General features: G+C 34.5%; 1 protein-coding gene across 1 annotated transcript in view; it reads right to left on the reverse strand.

Moving 5' to 3' along the window:
- The window catches only part of LOC114330339 (regucalcin-like), a 69,963-nt gene extending 49,414 nt beyond the window's left edge, over window positions 1-20,549 (reverse strand). Inside the window, exons 1-2 of the mRNA XM_028279665.2 lie at window positions 20,396-20,549; window positions 8,048-8,229 (exon numbers count right to left, since the gene is read on the reverse strand). Of these exons, the coding sequence (XP_028135466.1) occupies window positions 8,048-8,204 (157 nt within the window). The 5' untranslated portion in view covers window positions 8,205-8,229; window positions 20,396-20,549. The remainder of the gene's footprint in view (window positions 1-8,047; window positions 8,230-20,395) is intronic.
- Window positions 20,550-21,342: the final 793 nt, after the last annotated feature.

Below are 21,342 nucleotides of genomic sequence, written 5' to 3' on the forward strand. Positions count from 1 at the left end.
TTATTCGGGGTCAAAGGTCAAAATTTGAGATTTTTTGGATTCCTTTCGAAAACGGTAAGTTTTATCAAAAAAGAACCTTAAACCAAAGTTGTAGATCTTAAAATTCTCTACAAAAATAGTCCTTACTATTTTTTTTCCTAAGAGTTGCCATTCCTGAGATATCGCGATTCTAAGAGTCACATTATACATGATATGCACACGTTTCCACACCACCTGTGAGGTAGTGTACTCTGCGCGTTTTTTTTTTTTACCTTGGTTTCCCCTTGTAGGCCTACTCCACTAACTGTTTAGGACAATTTTAGGATAATTTAAGGAAACAATACCGGTCAAGTTCTAGATATTACCTTATTATTGATATTGATTATTGATATTGCTATTGATTATTAGGTTAACTATTGTTTTGATTTCTTTATATATTTTAACCAGATTCATATTCTTGAAAGTCTACTTCAACAGTCAAGTTTTCGTCGATTTCATCTTCTTCCTCTTCCTCTTGCTGGATGTTTAAAAATTGTTCAAATGTGACTGAGTCATTGGTCTCTTTATTAAAATCACAGGAGTCTTCCTCTGTTGTACTAAACTGGACATTTGAGCAAGACTGACCTTGGCAGTTGGTACACGCTAGAGAACACAGCAACCCGACTTTTTACATCCACATTTGGCACTACAACCTTTTTTGCAATTGCAAAAAATAGTGTTAAGGAGTTTTTCTGGAGCAGGTGGGAGTAAGGTTTTAATCGGTTCCAGAGTATTATCTATTAATTTCCAACCCCAGTCTTCTGGATTCAGTTCATTGTCTAGGCATGTTTGAACTTGATATTATACTCGATACAAATGTTGAAAAGCAGATGCTGATGTTGGAGGAAGACATGATAGTTGTACTTGTTTCTTGTTTCGCGTATTTTTTACAAAAGTTAAGTATCGGTATTTATCAAGACTAATTTTTTTGGAGCTTCATAAACCGCAAGAAGAAAGTGAATTGCTTCCGTAGTTATTGTTTGCGGTGTGGAATCAAGTTCGGTAAAAACTTTACAGCAGTCAGTCAAATCTTTTTTTTTTCGAATAATTTAAGTACTGAGGTTTTGCCCCTTCTGTACATTGTTGACATAGTGTCGCAGCCGGTTATCGCATGTAAAAATAAAATTTCAGTTTGGGACTGATTATCTTTGGTAGAAATATTTTCAGAATAATATAATATATTATATAAAAGAGACACAAATAGGCATTTATACTTTTGTCTTAAGTGCAACATTATGCATATACGTGGCTTATACGTGCATATAATGTATAAAGTAACTTTTAAAATCCCATTATTTCAGGAATGGTAACTCTTAGGAAAAAAATTGTAAGGACTATTGAGAAAAATCCAAAAAATCTCAACTTTTGACATTTGACCCCGAATAACTTTTGTTGCACACATGGGATCGATGGGGACTTTTAAAACTTTATTTGTTATGGTAAACTCTAGTTCTCCACCAAAATTTGGCTCTCCGGCAATTTTTGTTATTTGCCAACTAATTTGATGTCTTTGACCGGATTATAACGCGTATAAGTACATCGAAAGATCGACAATCTGGCGTGGGATTACGAACACTCGATACGAATCGTATCCGCCATGTTTTTCTGTAGCGCCTTACGGTAAAACATGGCGGATACGATTCGTATCGAGTGTTCGTAATCTCTATGCAGGTTGTACTTGTAGTCGGTTCAATTCGGCTTGTCCCACTCCGTTTTCGGGAACGTTAAGTAAAGAAACTTACCGTGTCCTTTCTGCGTTCTTATTATATTCATCGCCTCCGTGCTTATGAGCCGGGGATACTGGATGCAACCAGAAAGCAGTTTCTTAACGAAAAGTCGTAGATTTAAAATATTGTTTATTTTTATTGTTTAATTATAGTAAACTTTGTATCTCGGACTTTTCGTTTTTCTCTTTTTAGGAGAAGTTTACTTTAATTACGGATATTTTTAAGTTAAATTAGATTTCTTGTAATCGAATAAAATATCTTCCACTAAAGTCGCCTCAAGAAAGCAACCCAAAAATATTGACAAAATATTAAAGTCATCTACTTTAAAATAAACTTATGTATTCCCGAATTGTCAACATGAATGAGTCAAATAAAACTGAAATAGTAAAGGAATTTTTTACCGAGTTAAAAAACAAAACTTGTTTAATTTAAATTTGTTCTTCGAACTGAAGTAAGCTGTAGTTTTTTTCTTTTTTTTTTGACAAAAACAGAAAAGATAAGAAAGTTTATTTCTGTGCAATTAACTTCAGTTTATTTGTAATTTTTGGTCTTTTTGGATTATTCTACCTATTTAAAAAATTTAAACTGCCAAGAGTTCGCGGTCATTGGCAATTTTGTAGCAATTTAAGCGACTTCGAAAACGGACACATTGTAGGGATGAAAGAGGCCGGTTTTGGACAACAACCATTTTTTTTACAATCTTTTTTTACACTTTACTTTACTTTTTCGTGTCTGGATCCGACTACAGTTTTCTGCCCAATATCGGGCTACGTCTACACCCTTTGTATTTGCGAGCCATAAATCATCGAGGGTGCACTGTGCTGGGCAAAGGCTGCATACTCTCAGGTGCTCCACGTTCTGTATTTCCCCACATTCGCAAAGTGGGTCGTTATCTCTCTTGATGCCCCATTTAATAAGGTTCTGTTTTACAAGGGCAACACCTGTACGTATGCGGTTGAGTGTCCGCCAGGTTCTCCAGTCCAGGTTCATTCCATTAGGTCGTTCTGGATGTAGGGGTACAGTTCGGGTGGTTCGACGCTGACATTTCTCATAAACCTTTTCCTTGATTTAAGTCGGCTGATTCCTGGCGGTTCGTCAAATCCGTATAATTGATGCCTTTCATCGAAGGTTTGCCTGAACTTCTCCACATATTGTGAGGCGCATCTACGGTCGTTTGGTGATGCGAATCTAGCTGCCCGGTACAGTAATGGTAGAGCAGTAGGCTTCATACAACCGGTAATTATTCTACATGTTTCATTTAACGCCGTGGTGACTTGTTGGGCGTGTCTAGATCTACCCCAGACGGGACAAGCATATTCCCCTGTTGAGAAACATAAGGCCTCAGCTGTTGACTTTAAAACCTGGGGGTTTGCACCCCACTTCCTCCCTCCAAGTTTCCGGAGAAGGTTGTTTCTCGTAGAAATCTTTTGTCTTGTGCTCTGACCGTTAGTGACCGTTAGTCTCTGATAACGTAATTTATACGTTAGTGACCGGTCTAGTATCACTCCAAGATATTTGGGCCTACCAGTATGTTCCAAGCGTTGTCCCTCCCAAGAAACATTCAGTTTTACATGCGCCAGATGGTTGTTGAGGTGGAATGCACATACTTGGGTTTTAGTAGGGTTTGGTTTTAATGAGTTTTGTTTATAGTAAGTTGACATCCTGTTTAAAGCCTCTTCCATTGTCGACTCTACTTGTGTGAGTGTTTTCCCCTTTACGGCGATACCAAGGTCGTCAGCGTACACAAAACTCTCAGTCCGAGGGTGCATTGGTTGGTTATTGGTGTAGATGTTAAATAGGGATGGCGCCAGAACGCTTCCTTGAAGTAGGCCATTTTTTTGGGTTCTCCATCTGCTCTTCTTTCCATTTAGCACAACGTAGTAGCGTCTATTACACAACAGTGATCTAATGATATTTACCAGATCATAGTCAAGCACAGTGTTATAGATCTTAGTTAGCAATGTTCTGTGGTTTATCGTATCGTAGGCCGCTGTGAGGTCTATAGAGGCTACTCCCACTATCCCCCTCTGCTCAAATCCCTCCTCTATGTGCTCTGTTAGGTTCAGCACTTGGCCTGTGCATGATTTACCTGGTCTGAAGCCTGCTTGTTGTGGGATTAGTTTTGCATCTAATGTTTCCTGGATGCGGTTCAAAATGAGACGTTCATACAATTTATATAAATGACATAGAAGAGATATCGGACGGTAGCTATTCGGTAGTTCAGGATCTTTACCAGGTTTCAGAAGGGCTACTACTTTTGATTTACGCCACATTTGTGGAATCTGATAGGTAGAGCGACAGATGTTAAATAGATCGAGCACCCATTGCCTCGCTTTTTGCCCGAAGTGTTTTATCTGCTGTATTAGGATTTCGTCCATCCCAGGGGATTTTCCATTTTTCATACAGTCAATACCATTTTTAACCTCTTCGATGGTAAATAGGTTTCGCAAGAGAGTTGTTTCCTGGTCTTGAGTTCTTATAATCTTTGGCGTTTTGCAACGATTGTTTGTTTTGCCATTAAGAAGCAGTTGGTGGGCTATCTGATTTGGCGTATTGAACATGGCTGTTTCACCTCTGTGGGATCACCATTAAGTTTTTTGATCATATTCCAAGCCTGCTTACTACTGTGCGTCATATCCATTTTACTTAAAGTCTCGCTCCACCGTTCTTGTCTGGAGGTGCTTAGTGTTTGCTGCAGTATCTCCCCTATCTCTGCCGTAACTTCGCTAAATGGGTCTTTAGTATATTCTTCGGTGTACTTTGTCATAATGTCTTTTGCTTCATCGTTCAGACCAGATATGTAATGTTGTTGACATCCTCTGGGTATGTGTTTACATGAGGTTCGTTTTACAAGTTTGATGAACGCATCATAGTTTTTGGGGATCGGGACTATATTTTTCACTTGTGTTTCCAATTCATCAGTATCTTTTTTCCCAGTTCGCTTTTTTGAAATTAAACCTTCGTTTGAAAGGGATTTTGGGAGCTTTTATAGCGCTGTATACGGCTTTTTTTACAAACCATCTCTAATGCGATCTTTCAACAGGATAACGCAAGACCTCATATTGCCCGTGAAACGGTGGAGTTTATACATGAGTCTACTATAGAGACTTTGGAGTGGCGACGAATATCAGCTGATTTGTCACCCATCGAAAATATGTGGGATGTGGGAAAACTAAATCGATTGTCACGTCCTACAGCAAACTTAAAAGACCTGTGACATGTCATATCAAGAGTATAAATGATTATTTCGAAATATGATATTATGAGTAGACCACATAATTCGATCAATGCCTCATAGAGTAACTGAGAGTATAGAAAATCAAGGAGAAGTAATCCATTATTAACTTTTTGACGAAAACGATGTTGCAGATTTCTTTATATTGTAATCAAATAATAAAAATACCTCTCGCTCTCTCTTTCTCTCTCTCTCTCTCTCTCTCTCTCTCTCTCTCTCTCTCTCTCTCGTTCCATCCCTCCTTGTGGAGTATTGGGCGCTTATGCGTTTCTTGGCCAAAAGTGTTAGATTACTGTCTGGCCGGGAGAGCGCATCTTCTTTTGTTTTTATTCTCTGGATAAATTGTAAGCTAATTCTCTCCACTCTGTTCTATCTTTTGCTCCCTTTTTGACTTCGCCCCATCTTAGTCCAATTTTTTCGTGTTATCTCGTTGTTGTTCTTTTACAGCTGTTGTCTGGTCTGCCTCTATTTCTTTTCCCCTCTGGTTGGTATTCAAGTGCTTGTCTTTCTATGCTGCTTTGATCTTTCCTCAAAGTGTGACCGATCCATTTCCATTTTTTTCCTTGACTGTAGTAGATATGCTAGTTTGCTTTGTCCTTTCCCATAGTTCTGTATTAGTTATTTTGTTTGGCCAGTATATTTTTATGATTTTCTTAGAGATTTCTTTACAAATTTTTGTAGTTTTTTAGTTTGCTTTTCGTCCTGTTTCCATGTTTCTGCTCCATAGAGCAGTATTTGCCAAATTCTATTTAAAGCGTTGAATGCGTGTTGAGCCTTTGTTATTCTCGTCTGTATATTCTTTTTACACCCCCGCTCCTTTCCGTGACAGATCCCAGATATATGAACTTGTCTACCTTTTCTACTTCTTTACCGTTTATCATTATTTTATTATTTGGATGGTTATTATTTTTTAGAAGTTTAGTTTTCTCTGTCTATTCGAAGTCCGATCGTGTCGGAGAACTGTGCCAATTTGTCAATTTTTGCTTGCATATGATTTCGGTGTTCAGTTATCAGTCAGATGTCATCTGCAAATTCAAGATCTTCTAACTGATTGAATAGTTTCCATCTGGTGCCTGTTCGATCGTCGATTACTTTTCTCATTACTTTATCTATCATAATAAGGAATAGGGTAGGGAATAGTACACAACCCTGTTTGACTCCACTTTCTATGGATATTTCTTCTGTTACTTCACCTGAATGTTCTAGTTTGGCTTCGTATCCTTCGTAGAAGAGTTTAATAAAGTTTATGATTTTTAGTGGTATCCCATATAATCTAAGGATTTTCCACAACTGTGCCCTATTTACACGGTCAAAGGCCTTTTCGAAATCGATAAAACTCACATCTATATCTTTATTCCATTCATTTGTTTGTTCCAAGATAGTTCTAAGGGTGCAAATGTGATCAATAGTGGAATGGTTGGAACGGAAGCCTGCTTGGTTGTTTATCAGTTTTTTTTTATCTAGTTCCGGCTTCAATCTTTCCAATATGATTTTGGTCAGCACTTTGGATGTGGCACTTAGTAGTGTTATTGCACGCCAATTGTTGCATTTGCTCAGGTCTCCTTTTTTGGGTATTTTTATAATCAATCCTTCTTTCCACTCCTTTGGCAATTCTTCGTCCGTCAATATTTTATTCAAAAGTGTATGTAGCATCTCTACTGACTGCTCGGTGTCTGCTTTTGTTATATCAATGGGTAAATTGTCGATTCCCGCGGCTTTGTCATTTTTTAGAAGTAGGGTGTTTGCAATTTCTTCCCTTGTAATTTCTCCAATATTCACTTCTAGCTCTGGTGATTCTACTTCATCTACTATGATTTGAGTTATTTCATGCTTAGAATATATCTCTTCGAAGTATTCCTTCCATCTTTGTATTATTTCTTTCTCATTTTTTATTCTATTTCCTTGTTTATCCTTTACTTCTCGTGTATTTCGTTGTGCTTTTCCTGTTAAATTTCGTATGATTGTATATTGTGTTCGTAAGTCGTTTTCTTTCGCTGCTTCTTCCGATATATTTAGCATCTCATTTATATAGATTCTTTTATCTTTTCTGGCTTATTTTTTTACTTCTGTGTTTTTTGCCTTGTATTTCATTTTAAGTGCCCTCTCTTCTTCCGATCCTTCCTTTTGTAAAATTTCTTTCTTCTATCAATAGTAGAGTATCTTTAGTAATCCATTTTTTATTGTGTCTTCTTATTAATCCGATTGTTTCCTTTGCTGTATCCATCATCACTTCTTTAAAATATTTCCATGTTTCTTCAACTGACTCTCTAGTTTATTGTGATACTGTTTGGTTAATTGCCAGTTTCTCACTGAATTTATTTCTTGTACATTCTTGTTTTAGGGCATCAAAATTGTAATTGTTCCTTCTGGTGTTTTTTTAGTTTTTATCTATCTCTAGCTAATTTAATTTTTAGTCTCGCTTTGATTAGCATGTGGTCTGACCCCACATCAGCACCTCTTAAGCTCCTGACATCCTGCAGCAAGCTCGTCCATTTATGTTCAATTATTATGTGGTCTATTTGGTTCTTGTATCTCCCTCCTGGTGATGTCCATGTTTCCTTATGTATCCGCTTATGTTTAAAGATACTTCCGCCTATTAAAATTCATTTGCTCACAAAATTCGATTAATCGATTTCCATTGTCGTTTCTCTCTCCGATTCCCTCCTTTCCCATCACATTTTCATGTCCTGTATTATCATTTCCTATTTTAGCATTAAAGTCTCCGATTACTATTTTTATATCTCTTCTATATTTATTATTATTCCTATTAAACGTTGTTTGTAGTTGCTCGTAAAATTCTTCCTTCTCATTTTCGTCGTTTATATTCGTAGGAGCATATACATTTATTACTATTATTTTATAATATATAATAAGGATACCTATTATAATATATTTCCATAAATAAATATTTAAAAAATATATTGTCCTTCAAAATGTTGCATTTTTTTGGCCATTAGTGTAGAAACCAGAATTTTATATAAATTCTAAATTATCACTAATACATTTCGTGATTAATGTGTTATTTTTAAATTTACATATTATAAAAAACAAATACAAATGTAGTTACCTATTTTAGCTTTGGTATGTTTTTTTGTAGAAGGTACGTATTTGTGGATAGTGCTATTTGGAATATCGACGAAATATAGACATTGTTTCTGGACGTCCCAATGTGGCCCTTCTCCAATTTTTAAACCATTTAGTAACTTTTCTATGACGGGTGCCATTTGCAACTTATTAGATATATATTTCCTAAAAAAATTATATAATTTCAAATTATAGTGACATATTTAATGAAACGAATATAATTTGTGAAATAGTGAAAATTGTGAAATTAGGATATACAGGGTTGCGAGGATGTATGAAATAAAGGAAATATATTTAAAGCGATTATTGTTGAGTAATGTTTATTATAACCAATATTCATAATTTAAACTTATGAAAAATAAATTGTTAAACCGTCAGTATAATAAAGTCTATTTATAAAAATACGCTACCTAATAAGAGACTTCAAATACAGAACGTGGACCATTGAAGAACGACACTGGAATTCTGAGAAGAAACAGAGAAAACATAGCAGAGACGTGAAGATTGTATTTCAGGGATCTTGTTTAGATGATCAACGATAAGAACTTGTTAACCAAATCCCTGACGACGTGGAACATCAACCTGATTCGAAAATGAAGTAAGACGGCGATCAGTATTTCTTAGTTGAAATGTAATAAAGCACCAGCTCCAGATATGACATCAGCAGAAATGCTCAAATCCACAGAAGAAACCAGCGTAAAATTACTTCGTCTACTCTGTAACCAAATATTGCCGGTCCGGAATGAGAATGACGTAACTGCAAATTTTATCAATTCCTGTTTATTGCGTAATTAACTTCTAAAATACTGTCTACAGATGATACAAAAGAGACAGAACTGTAACTATGTGCTGAGCCACCACAGGGTAGTTGCGTCGTTATTAAAATGTGCACCACTTTAGACCTTGTTTCAGATGAAGAATGACGCAACTGTAAATAAGGTTGAAAAAGGCAAGTAACTTGGTGGAATAAGGAGCTGTCCGATCTCAAAAGAGAAACAAGACGGCTCCTCAATAGGGCGAAGAAATCAGGTGATTGGGAAGCATATAAGGCTAAACTGAAAACCTATAATAAGAAAATCCAATCCGCTAAGGAAAGATCCTGGAGAGAATTCTGTGACAACATTGAAAGTGTACCTGAAAGCGCCAGGGTCAACAAAATCCTCAAAAGAGATAACATTAACAAACCCAAGTCAATGAAATTGCCCAATGGGAAGTATACGGACACAGAGAAGGAGGCTGTAGAGCATCTTTTAAGTGTTCACTTTCTAGGGTCGACGCAATTGACTGGAAATAACAATCATCAAGCAAACAATAGCCCAACCAAAAGGGACTGGCTGACCTCTGACGAGATCTTTGGTTCTCACAAGGTCAGATGGGCTATTGAAACTTTAGAACCTTATAAAACTGCGGGACCAGATGGTATATTTCCTAAGCTTCTCCAGGAGGGTCCGGAAATAATCATGGGTCCCCTGATCAGAATATTTAGAGCTAACCATGCTCTGGGATACATTCCCAAAGCTTGGAGGAGAGCAAGGGTGGCGTTTATTCCCAAACCAGGAAAAACAGATTACACCTTAGCAAAATCCTACAGGCCTATAAGTCTGACCTCATTCATGTTAAAAACCATGGAAAACATCTTAAATGAACACATCAAGAAAAACAATTTAAATGAAAATCCACTGCACCAACGGCAATGGGCGTATCAGGCAGGGAAATCAGGTGAAGCCGCCCTGCACAATCTAGTGTCGGAACTCGAAAGGAGTCTGCATCAGAAAGAAGTCACCCTTGCTGCATTTTTAGATATAGAAGGTGCATTTGACAATACCTTAATCGAGTCTATACAAAGTGCACTGGTGAGGAAGAAAATCAACAACACAACATGCAAGTGGATTATTCAGATGCTTCAGAGCAGAATAATATCCACAGATACGCATGAAGATACCATAAATCTGAGGGCAACTAAGGGATGTCCTCAAGGCGGTGTATTGTCACCGTTATTATGGAACATAGTTGTCGATGATCTGATTCATGGGAATCGCTCAAGGAATCTGGGTCCAGGGTTTCGCAGATGATATCTTAATAGTAACTAGGGGAAAATTTCCCAGCACTTTTGCGTATCAGATGCGATATGTCCTTCACTACATAGAGAACTGGTGTCTGAAAGGGAACCTCTCCGTGAACCCTTTTAAAACTAAACTGGTAACCTTTACAAATAAGAGGAAGCTTACTGGACTGAGTGAGCTGAAATTATTTGGAGAGGTACTGGAAAGAACCAATGAGGTTAAGTATCTAGGGGTAACACTGGATTCGAAACACAATTGGAATACTCATATTACCAATATAACCAATAGGGCTAAGCGACTCGTCTGGAACTGCAGACGAGTTGTAGGTAAAACTTGGGGATTGAAACCAAAGGTGATATGTTGTTTGTACACATCAGTGATACGACCGACAGTTACTTATGGGGCAGTACTCTGGTAGAGAAAGACGGCTTTGCAATCTTGTGTGACCACTTTCACCACCCTACAAAGACAAGCGCTTCTAAATATAACAGGAGCCTTGAATAGTACAGGAACGGCTTCATTAGAGGCTATCACAGATCTCCCTCCGCTGGAATTATATATTTCGGCGGTAGCCTTTATGACCATCCTGAGGCTCAAAGCAAACAATACTTGGAGGCCAAATTATGTATTGAATAGCCACACAAACATTACTGGGACTATACTTGAGGAATCCATCTTTATGATGAACTCAGATATGATGACACCAGAACTAATCTTCACTGAGAAGATTAACACAATTATACCATCTAGAGAACAAAAAGTCCCAAACATTAATGGGGACTTACTATGGTTCACTGATGGATCTAAAACTGCCCATGATACTGGATCAGGAGTCTTTGGGCAAACATGTAACTATAATAAATCTTACAGCCTAGGACAACATACAACGGTGTTCTAGGCTGAAGTTTTTGCTTTGGTGGCCTGCATTGATGAAATCATTGATGAAGACCCTAAAGCTAAGAGAATCAACATTTACACAGATAGCCAATCGGCTATTCTGGCTGTAAAGAACCCTCTTACCAAATCAAAACTGGTGAGAAACTGCAAAGATCTCCTCAATAACCTGGCAAAAGACAATAAAGTGTCTTTAATATGGGTGCCGGGTCATGAAGGGGTGCATGGGAACGAACGAGCAGATATTTTAGCGAAACAAGGCTCGAGAGAAACTTTTGAAGGCCCAGAACCTTTCTGTGGCATCACTAAAGATGCTATGAAAAACGAGGTTCAGAAATGGCTGATAAAGAAACATCAAAATAAATGAAGAACCTTCTTCTTCAAGTCCGTCTCCTATCGGAGGTTGGAAATCATCACAGCTATTCTTATTTTACTGGCGGCTGCCCTAAATAGGTCGATGGAACTGCAGCCGAACCATTCCCTCAGATTTTTTAACCAAGATATTCTGCGCCTACCGATACTTCTCTTACCCCTGATTTTACCCTGAATGATCAGTCTCAGCAGCGAGTATTTGTCACCTCTCATAACATGGCCAAAGTATTCAAGCTTTCTTCTTTTAACAGTAAGTACAACTTCACATCCTTTTCCGATCCGACGTAAAATTACGGCATTCGTCACGTGGTCCACCCAAGATACACGTAGCATTCTACGGTAACACCACATCTCAAAAGCTTCAATTTTTTTAATGCTGCCCATCTTGATGGTCCATGACTCAACTCCGTATAATAAAGTGGGGAAGATATAACACCGCAGCATACGCACTCTCAGATCAAGATTTATGTCACGACTACAGAGAAATATTTTCATCTTGTTAAATGCTGATCTACCTATTTCTATTCTTGCTCTTATTTCTTTTGTTTGATCGCCTGTATGATCCAGGCAAGCTCCAAGGTATTTATAGGAGGATACCCTTTCTATACCCGTATTATTGACAACCAAATCATTCCTGGCGTGTGGATCTTTTGTTATTACCATCCATTTAGTTTTTCTGAGGTTTAATGTAAGTCCGTAGCTGTTGCAGTAGTGGTTAGTGCGTTCCATCAGTCGTTGCAGATCTGTAAGATTGTCTGCTAATATCACTGTGTCGTCAGCGTATCTCAAATTATTGATTGTATTTCCGTTGATCACTACACCACAACTAACGTCCGACAGAGCTTCTTTAAATATGACTTCGCTATAAAAATTAAACAAAAGAGGAGACAGAATACACCCCTGTCTTACTCCTCTACATATTTTGATCTCCTCAGTCATTTCATCATCTACCTTGACTCGTGCTGAAGAACCACTCAAGGGCAAATCCTGACTAAAAAAATAATCAAGAATATTGATAAAAAACTCTCGAACAGTTTGATGAACCTCAATAAACGAGAGATCAAAACGGTCACTGAAATGGTGACTGGACATTGCCGTTTAAGAAATCACCTATACAAACTTGGTAAGGTGAATGAACCATGGTGCAGAAAGTGCGAAATGGAAGAAGAAACTGCCATACACATACTATGCCATTGCAGTGTGCTAGGTGATGTAAGGCAGGACTTCACTGGTCAAATAAGGTTAGAACCAGAAGAGATCCTAAAACTACCAATAAGAAAACTGTTGGCCTTCGTTGAGGCCACAAGATTTATTAAAGTTTAAGGAGAAGAACAGGGTTTGGTACAAAGGTCTTATGACCAAGTGCCAGAGACTAACGAGTCTCGTCTGAGTTAAGAAGAAGAAGAAGAAAAAGGTTGAAAATGGGAGGACTAAATTAAGATAATGAAGTTTGGACCAATATGGATGAAAATAAGAGTCATCGCTGTAAGAATAAACGGCATAATACATATTTAAAAATAGTTTTTCTTGTACACAAAAATTTTCAGATCAAGAATGCCGCAAATGTAGAAAGGAGAGAAAATGGGGGGATTAAATTGAGATAATGAAATTCGAACCAATGGGGATAAAACTAAAAGCCGTCATTGTAAGAATAAACGCCATACCGATGCACCGGACTGTTACTCTTTATTTAACCACTATTTTAAATATTTAAAAAATTTTAGATGAAGAATGACGCAACTGTAGTAAGGGTTGAAATGGGGGGATTAAATCAAGATAATGAAATTAGAACCATTAAGGATAAAAACAAAAGCCTTTATTGTAATAGTAAAAGCCATACCTAGGCTCCTGGACGATTATTCCTCATTGAATCCCTAATTTAAATATTTAAAAATCGTTTTTTTGCTCTGGTGAAAAATTTGTCTTTTTTCAGTTACGTCATTCTTATTCCGGACCGGCGATATATGGCATTCTAAAGAATGGCCTGAAGACTGGACGAAACCTACAATAACGACAATATATAGCTTTCAGCTTCCATAAATGTGAAAATTAATTCTGGAGCTTGGAGGTAAACTACACTATGTCGACATGGTGTTGTTTTGTTTTTATTCCTTTAACTCACTCAGCTCTCCAAGAGCTTTCTAGAGGTATACTACACTTGGTACTAATGACCACGAAAACGAAATTACCAAAAAAAATAGGACACTATGTTCAAATAATTTGAGAGGTAAAAAGCGCCATGTAAACTTGAGTGGTTTTACCTCCCAGTTACTAACTGCGTACTGATGGCAAACAACACTATGTTGACTTAGTACCCTGAGCAACTAGAGGCAAACGGGTCATAGGTAACTGTTCTTTTTAACAGAAATAAATCTCTTTGTTTTTATCTATTCTTTTTTCTAGTTACATAGTTGTTGTTTTTATAAAAATCGTGGTTATTAATACATTGTAATAAACAGTCAACAAATATCCTGTACCTGCTCTAAAAAATTGGTGTTTCTATTTCGAATGGCATTATACACATAGTTTCAAAAGTTATGCATCACTTAAAATTATGCTAAATTTAAAAAAATTATAAAAGAAAAAGAAATAACAACAAGTATTATTAAATGTTACTATTTTGTTGAGCCACAATATGTCAGCAACAAATTGACAACATTGTTGTTATTTCTGCTTTCCTTCAAGAGTCTATAAATACATTTTTTTTAATTAATAATAATGCTATATTTGTGATGAAATATAGACAATTAAATGGACAACAAAACAACATACCTTGTGTCTGGTACATACAAAAAACCTATTTAGTATTACAATGGCATTACCTCATAATAACCATTTTTAAATCTTTTATAGTGCGTTCAATAATTTGACCAGAGGCTGTATACTACGGAAAAAATCAGAATCTGTTCAGATTGTGGTCAAATGTTAAACATCTGATGTTAGCGTTTAGTGAAGCGTTTTAAAGAATTCTTCAACACACTTTTATTTTTTTATATAATACAGCTTGATAATTTTACAACACTATATTTTCGGCCAACTTTTGTGAATTTAAACCAGACTTTTCACTTTCTCAGCTATTATATTTTCATTATGTTTCTTAGCGAAAGAGGTTTCCTATTTTACGACAGATTATTCTAGAGCTTTAAGAACTTTGTGTTTGCCGACACCGACCCCAAATTTTTATGCAGGTTATTTTTAATCTCATTTTAGATAAATACGATAAGTAATAAAATAGTATTGGGTATTTCGCAATATTGGGTATTATCAACAAGTACCATACAAAAATATTTTGGCCGATATTAACTGGAAAATTTCTATGAAATGGGTTTTAAAAGTAATGAGATTATTTGGCCGCGTCCGTATTATATTAATGGCCGTTAGTACAGGTTGCCAATTTTGACAGGGGACCGTTAACACAGGTTTTACTGTAATAACATTTAACTAAAATACAAATTTGTTTCATGAGAAGTACCTAGCTAATTTTTTTGGGCTTAACCAGCGAGTAGTCGCGCGGTGAGATAGAATCTCAATTTTTATCCTTTTTCGCGATAACTTGATGAAAAATTTTGCAATTTTGAAAATACTTCGTAAGTGCCTCGAGGAAGGTTGTAGTAATGCGTAGAAATTTTTTTTTCTTCTTCTTTTTGTGGAATTTATGGCTTTGGGGAGAGCCAATTAGCTTTAACCCGCGAGTAGTTACGCCGCTAGATAGAATCTCACATTTCATCCTTTTTCGTAATACAGTAAAACCTGTCAGTAACGGCCCCTAAAAATGAAAGAACTATTAGCCGATATAGAAAGGTGCCGCTATTGCCAGCTTTTGTAGTCTACATATAATTGGTTTGGGAAATTTTTAAACTGGCCGTTAGGACAGGTGGCCGATGTTCGCAGGTGGCCTTTAACACAGGTTTTACTGTACAGTAAAATTTGTCAGTAACGGCCACTAAAAATGAAAGAACTATTGGCCGATATAGAAAGGTGGACGGTATTGCCAGTTTTTATAGTCTACATATAATTGGTTTGGAAAATTTTTAAACTGGCCGTTAGGACAGGTGGCCGATGTTGGCAGGTGGCCGCTAACACAGGGTTTTTTAATAAAATTGTTAGAAATATATATTTTCAAAATAAAAAGTAGATAAAAATAGTACAAAATAAAAATTTGTTTTAAATTCGTATTTTGAGATAGAATCTCACACGCGACTATCGACGTTACAGAAGTGAGCGCGACTACTCGCGGGTTAAATGCCTTTAAATTCATTAAATATTTTATAAGTATAAGTCAAATCTATCAGAGGTAAACTGCACTATGTCACTGTAAATTACCATTAATTACAGTAATTAGGGCAAATTTTAACGTTTTATTAGTTGGATTGTACAAACTAGTTTATGATATGATTAAAATACGATCACATTGTCTTTCAGACCGAAAGATACCTAATTATGTGATATATAAGATTTTTAAAACATTTAGAGGTAAACTGCACTATATCACTGTAAAATACCATTAATTACAGTAATTAGGGCAAATTTTAACGTTTAATTAGTTGTATTGTACAAACTAGTTATATGTTATGATTAAAATATAATAACATTGTCTTTCAGAGCGAAAGATACCTAATTATGGGATATATAAGATTTTTAAAATATTCAAACTGGGTCTACCCCAAAATACCGACAGCCAAAATCCCGACAGCCACAATCCCGACGGCCAAAATCCCGACACGCCAGAATTCCGACAGGCCAAAATCCCGACAGGCCAGAATCCCGACAGGTTTGATAAGTTTCTTTTTAACATATAATTACATTTATTTCTTGTTTTTTGTTTATGGCCATCTGTTTTTATTTTGTGTTACTAAACAAAAGTATTTACCATTTAATATGAACTAATTTTCTAAATAAAATTTCTAACATGGGTATATGAATTGAATTATTTTTTTTGCCAATATAATATAGTCCAATAGTATATGTATAATCAAATCCTAAATTCAAATTTACTTTCATGTAATAGATATTATCATGTCACTTACAACCTTCCATTTCAGTAAGTATAGCTTTTATATTATAAAATGAAGTGTTTAAATAATTTTTTCTTTTAAAATACATAATATTTAGTAGGTACCCGTACTTATTAGTAAGTAATAATTTTTCAATTTCAATTGTTGAATGTCGGGATTTTGGCCTGTCGGGATTCTGGCGTGTCGGGATTTTGGCCGTCGGGATTGTGGCTGTCGGGATTTTGGCTGTCGGGATTCTGGCGTGTCGGGATTCTGGCGTGTCGGTGTTTTGGCCGTCGGGATTTTGGCCGTCGGGATTTTGGCCGTCGGGATTTTGGCTGTCGGGTTTTTGGGCGCCACCGATTCAAACTACTCTACTGAAAAGTCGCTTAAAATGACATAGTGTAGTTTACCTCCGAGGTCCAGAATTATAGGACTATATCTCTTATATGACATGCCAGCAAGATAATGCTACATATAAAATCATTGAGAGATTGAAAAAATTCCTTTAAAGAGAAACTCCTTACAAGCAAACTGGATTTACCAAAGGTAGAGGCACTCGAGAATACCTGTTGAATATAAGACAAATAATCGAAAAATCTAGGGAATTCAATAATCCACTAATATGTTCTTATTATGCTTGTCATCGACAAGTTCACGTGGAGACACTTATGGCGAATACTAAAGGAAAGGGCATACCACAACTAACACCTAATTTCGCTTATAACTGAACTATACGAACAAACTACTGGATCAGTTAAAGTACTTGACACATTTTTAAACGAATTTCATCCACAACCGCGTGTCAGACAAGGATATACAGAGAGAGTCTGTAAAGTGGAATAAATTCAATATCTCAAATACTAATTGTTTTTTTGGAAAATGCTCAGACCCGTCGATTAGTATTTCAAATTGTCCTTTTTGACATTCAATAATAATGTATACAGGGTGTCCCAATTTAGAGATATGACGTCATCGTCGATTTTCTTAAATGGCAACACTGTCATTTTGATAGCTAATTTGATAGGGTTTGTAAAGTTATACATAACTGCAAAATATCAAATTTTTATTCTCTACCATTTACAAGATAATAGAAAATAACAAAGTTATATCTGTAATTTGGAATATATTCAATAATTAAAATACTAACTGTTTTTTTGAAAAATGCTCAGACCCGTCGATTAGTATATCAAATTGTCCTTTTTGACATATAATAATAATGTATACAGGGTGTCCCAATTTAGAGATATGACGTCATCGTTGATTTTCTTAAATGGCAACACTGTCATTTTGATAGCTATTTTGATAGGGTGTGTAAAGTTATACACAACTGCAAAATTTCAAATTTGTATTCTCTACTATTTAGATGATAATAAAAAATAACAAAGTTATGAAAAAGAAGTAATCAACTAATAATTGAATTTAATTATTTCAATAAATTAAGCAAAAACTCATAATGTTGCCCTCAATTATTGTCAAATTGTCAATGGGCAACGTTATGAGCATTTGCTTAATTGAAATAAATAAATTCGATTATTATTTGATTACTTCTTGTTCTTCATAACTTTGTTATTTTTTATTATCTTGTAAATGGTAGGGAATAAAATTTTGAAATTTTTCAGATGTGTATAACTTTACACACGTTATCAAAATAGCTATCAAAATGATAGTGTTGCCATTTAAGAAAATCAACGATGACGTCATATCTCTAAATTGGGACACCCTGTATACATTATTATTATATGTCAAAAATGACAATTTGATATACTAATCGACGGGTCTGAGCATTTTTCAAAAAAACAGTTAGTATTTTAATTATTGAATATATTCCAAATTACAGATATAACTTTGTTATTTTCTATTATCTTGTAAATGGTAGAGAATAAAAATTTGATATTTTGCAGTTATGTATAACTTTACAAACCCTATCAAATTAGCTATCAAAATGACAGTGTTGCCATTTAAGAAAATCGACGATGACGTCATATCTCTAAATTGGGACACCCTGTATACATTATTATTGAATGTCAAAAAGGACAATTTGAAATACTAATCGACGGGTCTGAGCATTTTCCAAAAAAACAATTAGTATTTGAGATATTGAATTTATTCCACTTTACAGACTCTCTCTGTATAATAAGTACACAATTATTCAAATATTACGAGGAACATATTATGAGATGAGCACGGGATGTATCAGATAAAGGATGGGAAAAGGGCATCTGAATAAATGGTCATAAAATAAACAACCTACGTTTGGCAAATGATACAGCCTTTCTTGCAAATAGTAAAGCAGAGCTTGATCCGTCACAAAAATCATAGCATGTGATGTGTCTTTAAAACCACATGCAATGGGGACAGTCAAATTCTCGTGTTAGTGAGTCCATAGTAATAAGTATTTGGTGTAACATTCAGTTTACTCTCAAAATTAATACCAAACCTAGATTTTTTATGTATGTTATTTTAAAATATAAATATAAATATAAATTATAAATATAAATATAAATATAAATATAAATATAAATATAAATATAAATATAAATATAAATATAAATATAAATATAAATATAAATATAAATATAAATATAAATATAAATATAAATATAAATATAAATATAAATATAAATATAAATATAAATATAAATATAAATATAAATATAAATATAAATATAAATATAAATATAAATATAAATATAAATATAAATATAAATATAAATATAAATATAAATATAAATATAAATATAAATATAAATAAATATAAATATAAATATAAATATAAATATAAATATAAATATAAATATAAATATAAATATAAATATAAATATAAATATAAATATAAATATAAATATAAATATAAATATAAATATAAATATAAATATAAATATAAATATAAATATAAATATAAATATAAATATAAATATAAATGTAAATAGGTATAATTTAAAATAACACACATATAAAATCAGGATTTGGTGCTAATTTTGAGAGTAAACTGAATGTAAGACCAAATACTTACCATGTATGGATAGTTTCATGAGGTTCTTTCTCGTGATTTACTATGGAATCACTAACATGAGAATTTTACTGTCACCATTGCATGGGTTGTCTTTTTAAAGACAAATCACTATTTTTCAATAAAGTCGTCCCAAGAACGCAACATTATTTTAAAGTCATCTACTTTAAAATGTATGATATAGACTTTGTTATAATCTGAATTGGCGATATGAATGATTCAGATTAAGTTAAATTATTAGAAGAAATTTTTTTTCTAAGCAAAAACGTTTTGTTTAATTTATTAATATTTTGTACCGATATTTCGATAACGACCTCCGAAGTGGAAGTCGAAACGGCAACATTTTTAAATTAAATTGCGGCTTATTTCTCAATAAAATAGTCAACTGTATAAGACTCATAAAGGGTTGTAGCGCCATTAGAAAAAGAAGAAGATATATGGTAATGCCAATAAAGGTCGATGAGATGCGAGAAACCCCACAGGAAATGAAAAATGGGAAAGTTCCAGGACCTGAAAATTTACCTTAAAATTGGTAAAAATAAACCAAAAACCCTACTAGATCTTCTGTTTGATACATCAAGAAGACATTCCAGAATATTGGATATTGGGGATAATAATCACAATCCCCAAACAAAGAAATAAATACGAATAGTTAGGTATTATATAATAAGTGTAATAATATTACACTTATTATATACCTAATTATTCGTTGTATGATAGGAGTTATTGCTCGTAATAAAAATTACAGTTTTAACTAACTAATGTTTGACGTTTCGACTTTGCTCTCTTTCTGGAAATTTTACTCAAAAAACAATATTTTTAAAAAAATTTTGGCACAATATATTATAATCAAGTTGTTATTAGGATATAAGTGTATTATTATAGTGGTACTAAAGTAATCAAAATGAAGTACTAAAACAGTACAAGTGAACTATTAAAACACATTCAAAAGAAAAAAATATAAATATTATATTTTATATAAAATTATTTCTTACCTTTTAACGGTATTTCAAAAATTATCCAAAAATTATCACAACACACAAGTACCTAATTTAGTAATAATTGAAAAATAAAATATATGAATATTTTATATTTTAAGATGCGTCCGCGTCCTTTATTATATAACTTTTGCTATGTTTATATTCAATGAACTTGATTTATTATACAGGGTGTCCGACCACTAAGGAAATTGGATAAGGTATGATAGGCGAGGTGAAAATTTGGGCAGGTAATGGTGGAAAATTTGGTTGGTATCTGCTATAATCTGGTCTCGATAAAGGATCTTTTAAAGTATGGGCACGATTGCGCCGGCAGCAGATTTAATCCTCGGGTACGGGACGAAATTTTTATTACCCTCATCCTAATATTTTGCATTTTACACATGTTTTAATACAAAATCAAATCAATGTTTACGTTAAACTAAAAAGTATTCATCTTCCAAACATATTTCCAAAAAAAAAATACAAAGAACACTTAAAGTATTTAGGAGAAATCATTGAAAAACATGAAGGCGGTGAAATAAGGCTTTTTCTTTAAGTGCCATCTCCGCGGTGGAGGTAGGCAATCATCATATCTATTCGTATTTTAGAGACGGCTGCTCTGAAAAATTCATTTGATGTACATCCATACCACTCTCTCAGGTTGCGCAGCCACGATATTCTGCGTCTCCCTATGCTTCTCTTTCCTTGAATCTTTCCCTGCATAATCAATTGGAGCAAGCTGTATCTCTCTCCACGTGTAATATGTCAGAAATATTCCAGTTTTCTTGTTTTGATGGTATTTAGGATTTCCATTTCTTTATTCATCTTTCTCAGAACCTCTTTGTTTGTGACGTGTTCTGTCCATGATATTTTCAAAATTCTTCTGTACACCCACAGCTTGAATGATTCTAGTTTTTTCATTGATGCAGCATTCAAGGTCCAAGCTTCCACTCTATAAAACA

The sequence above is a fragment of the Diabrotica virgifera genome, chromosome 3 (genome assembly GCF_917563875.1).
Source record: "Diabrotica virgifera virgifera chromosome 3, PGI_DIABVI_V3a".
Taxonomy (NCBI): Eukaryota; Metazoa; Arthropoda; class Insecta; order Coleoptera; family Chrysomelidae; genus Diabrotica; species Diabrotica virgifera.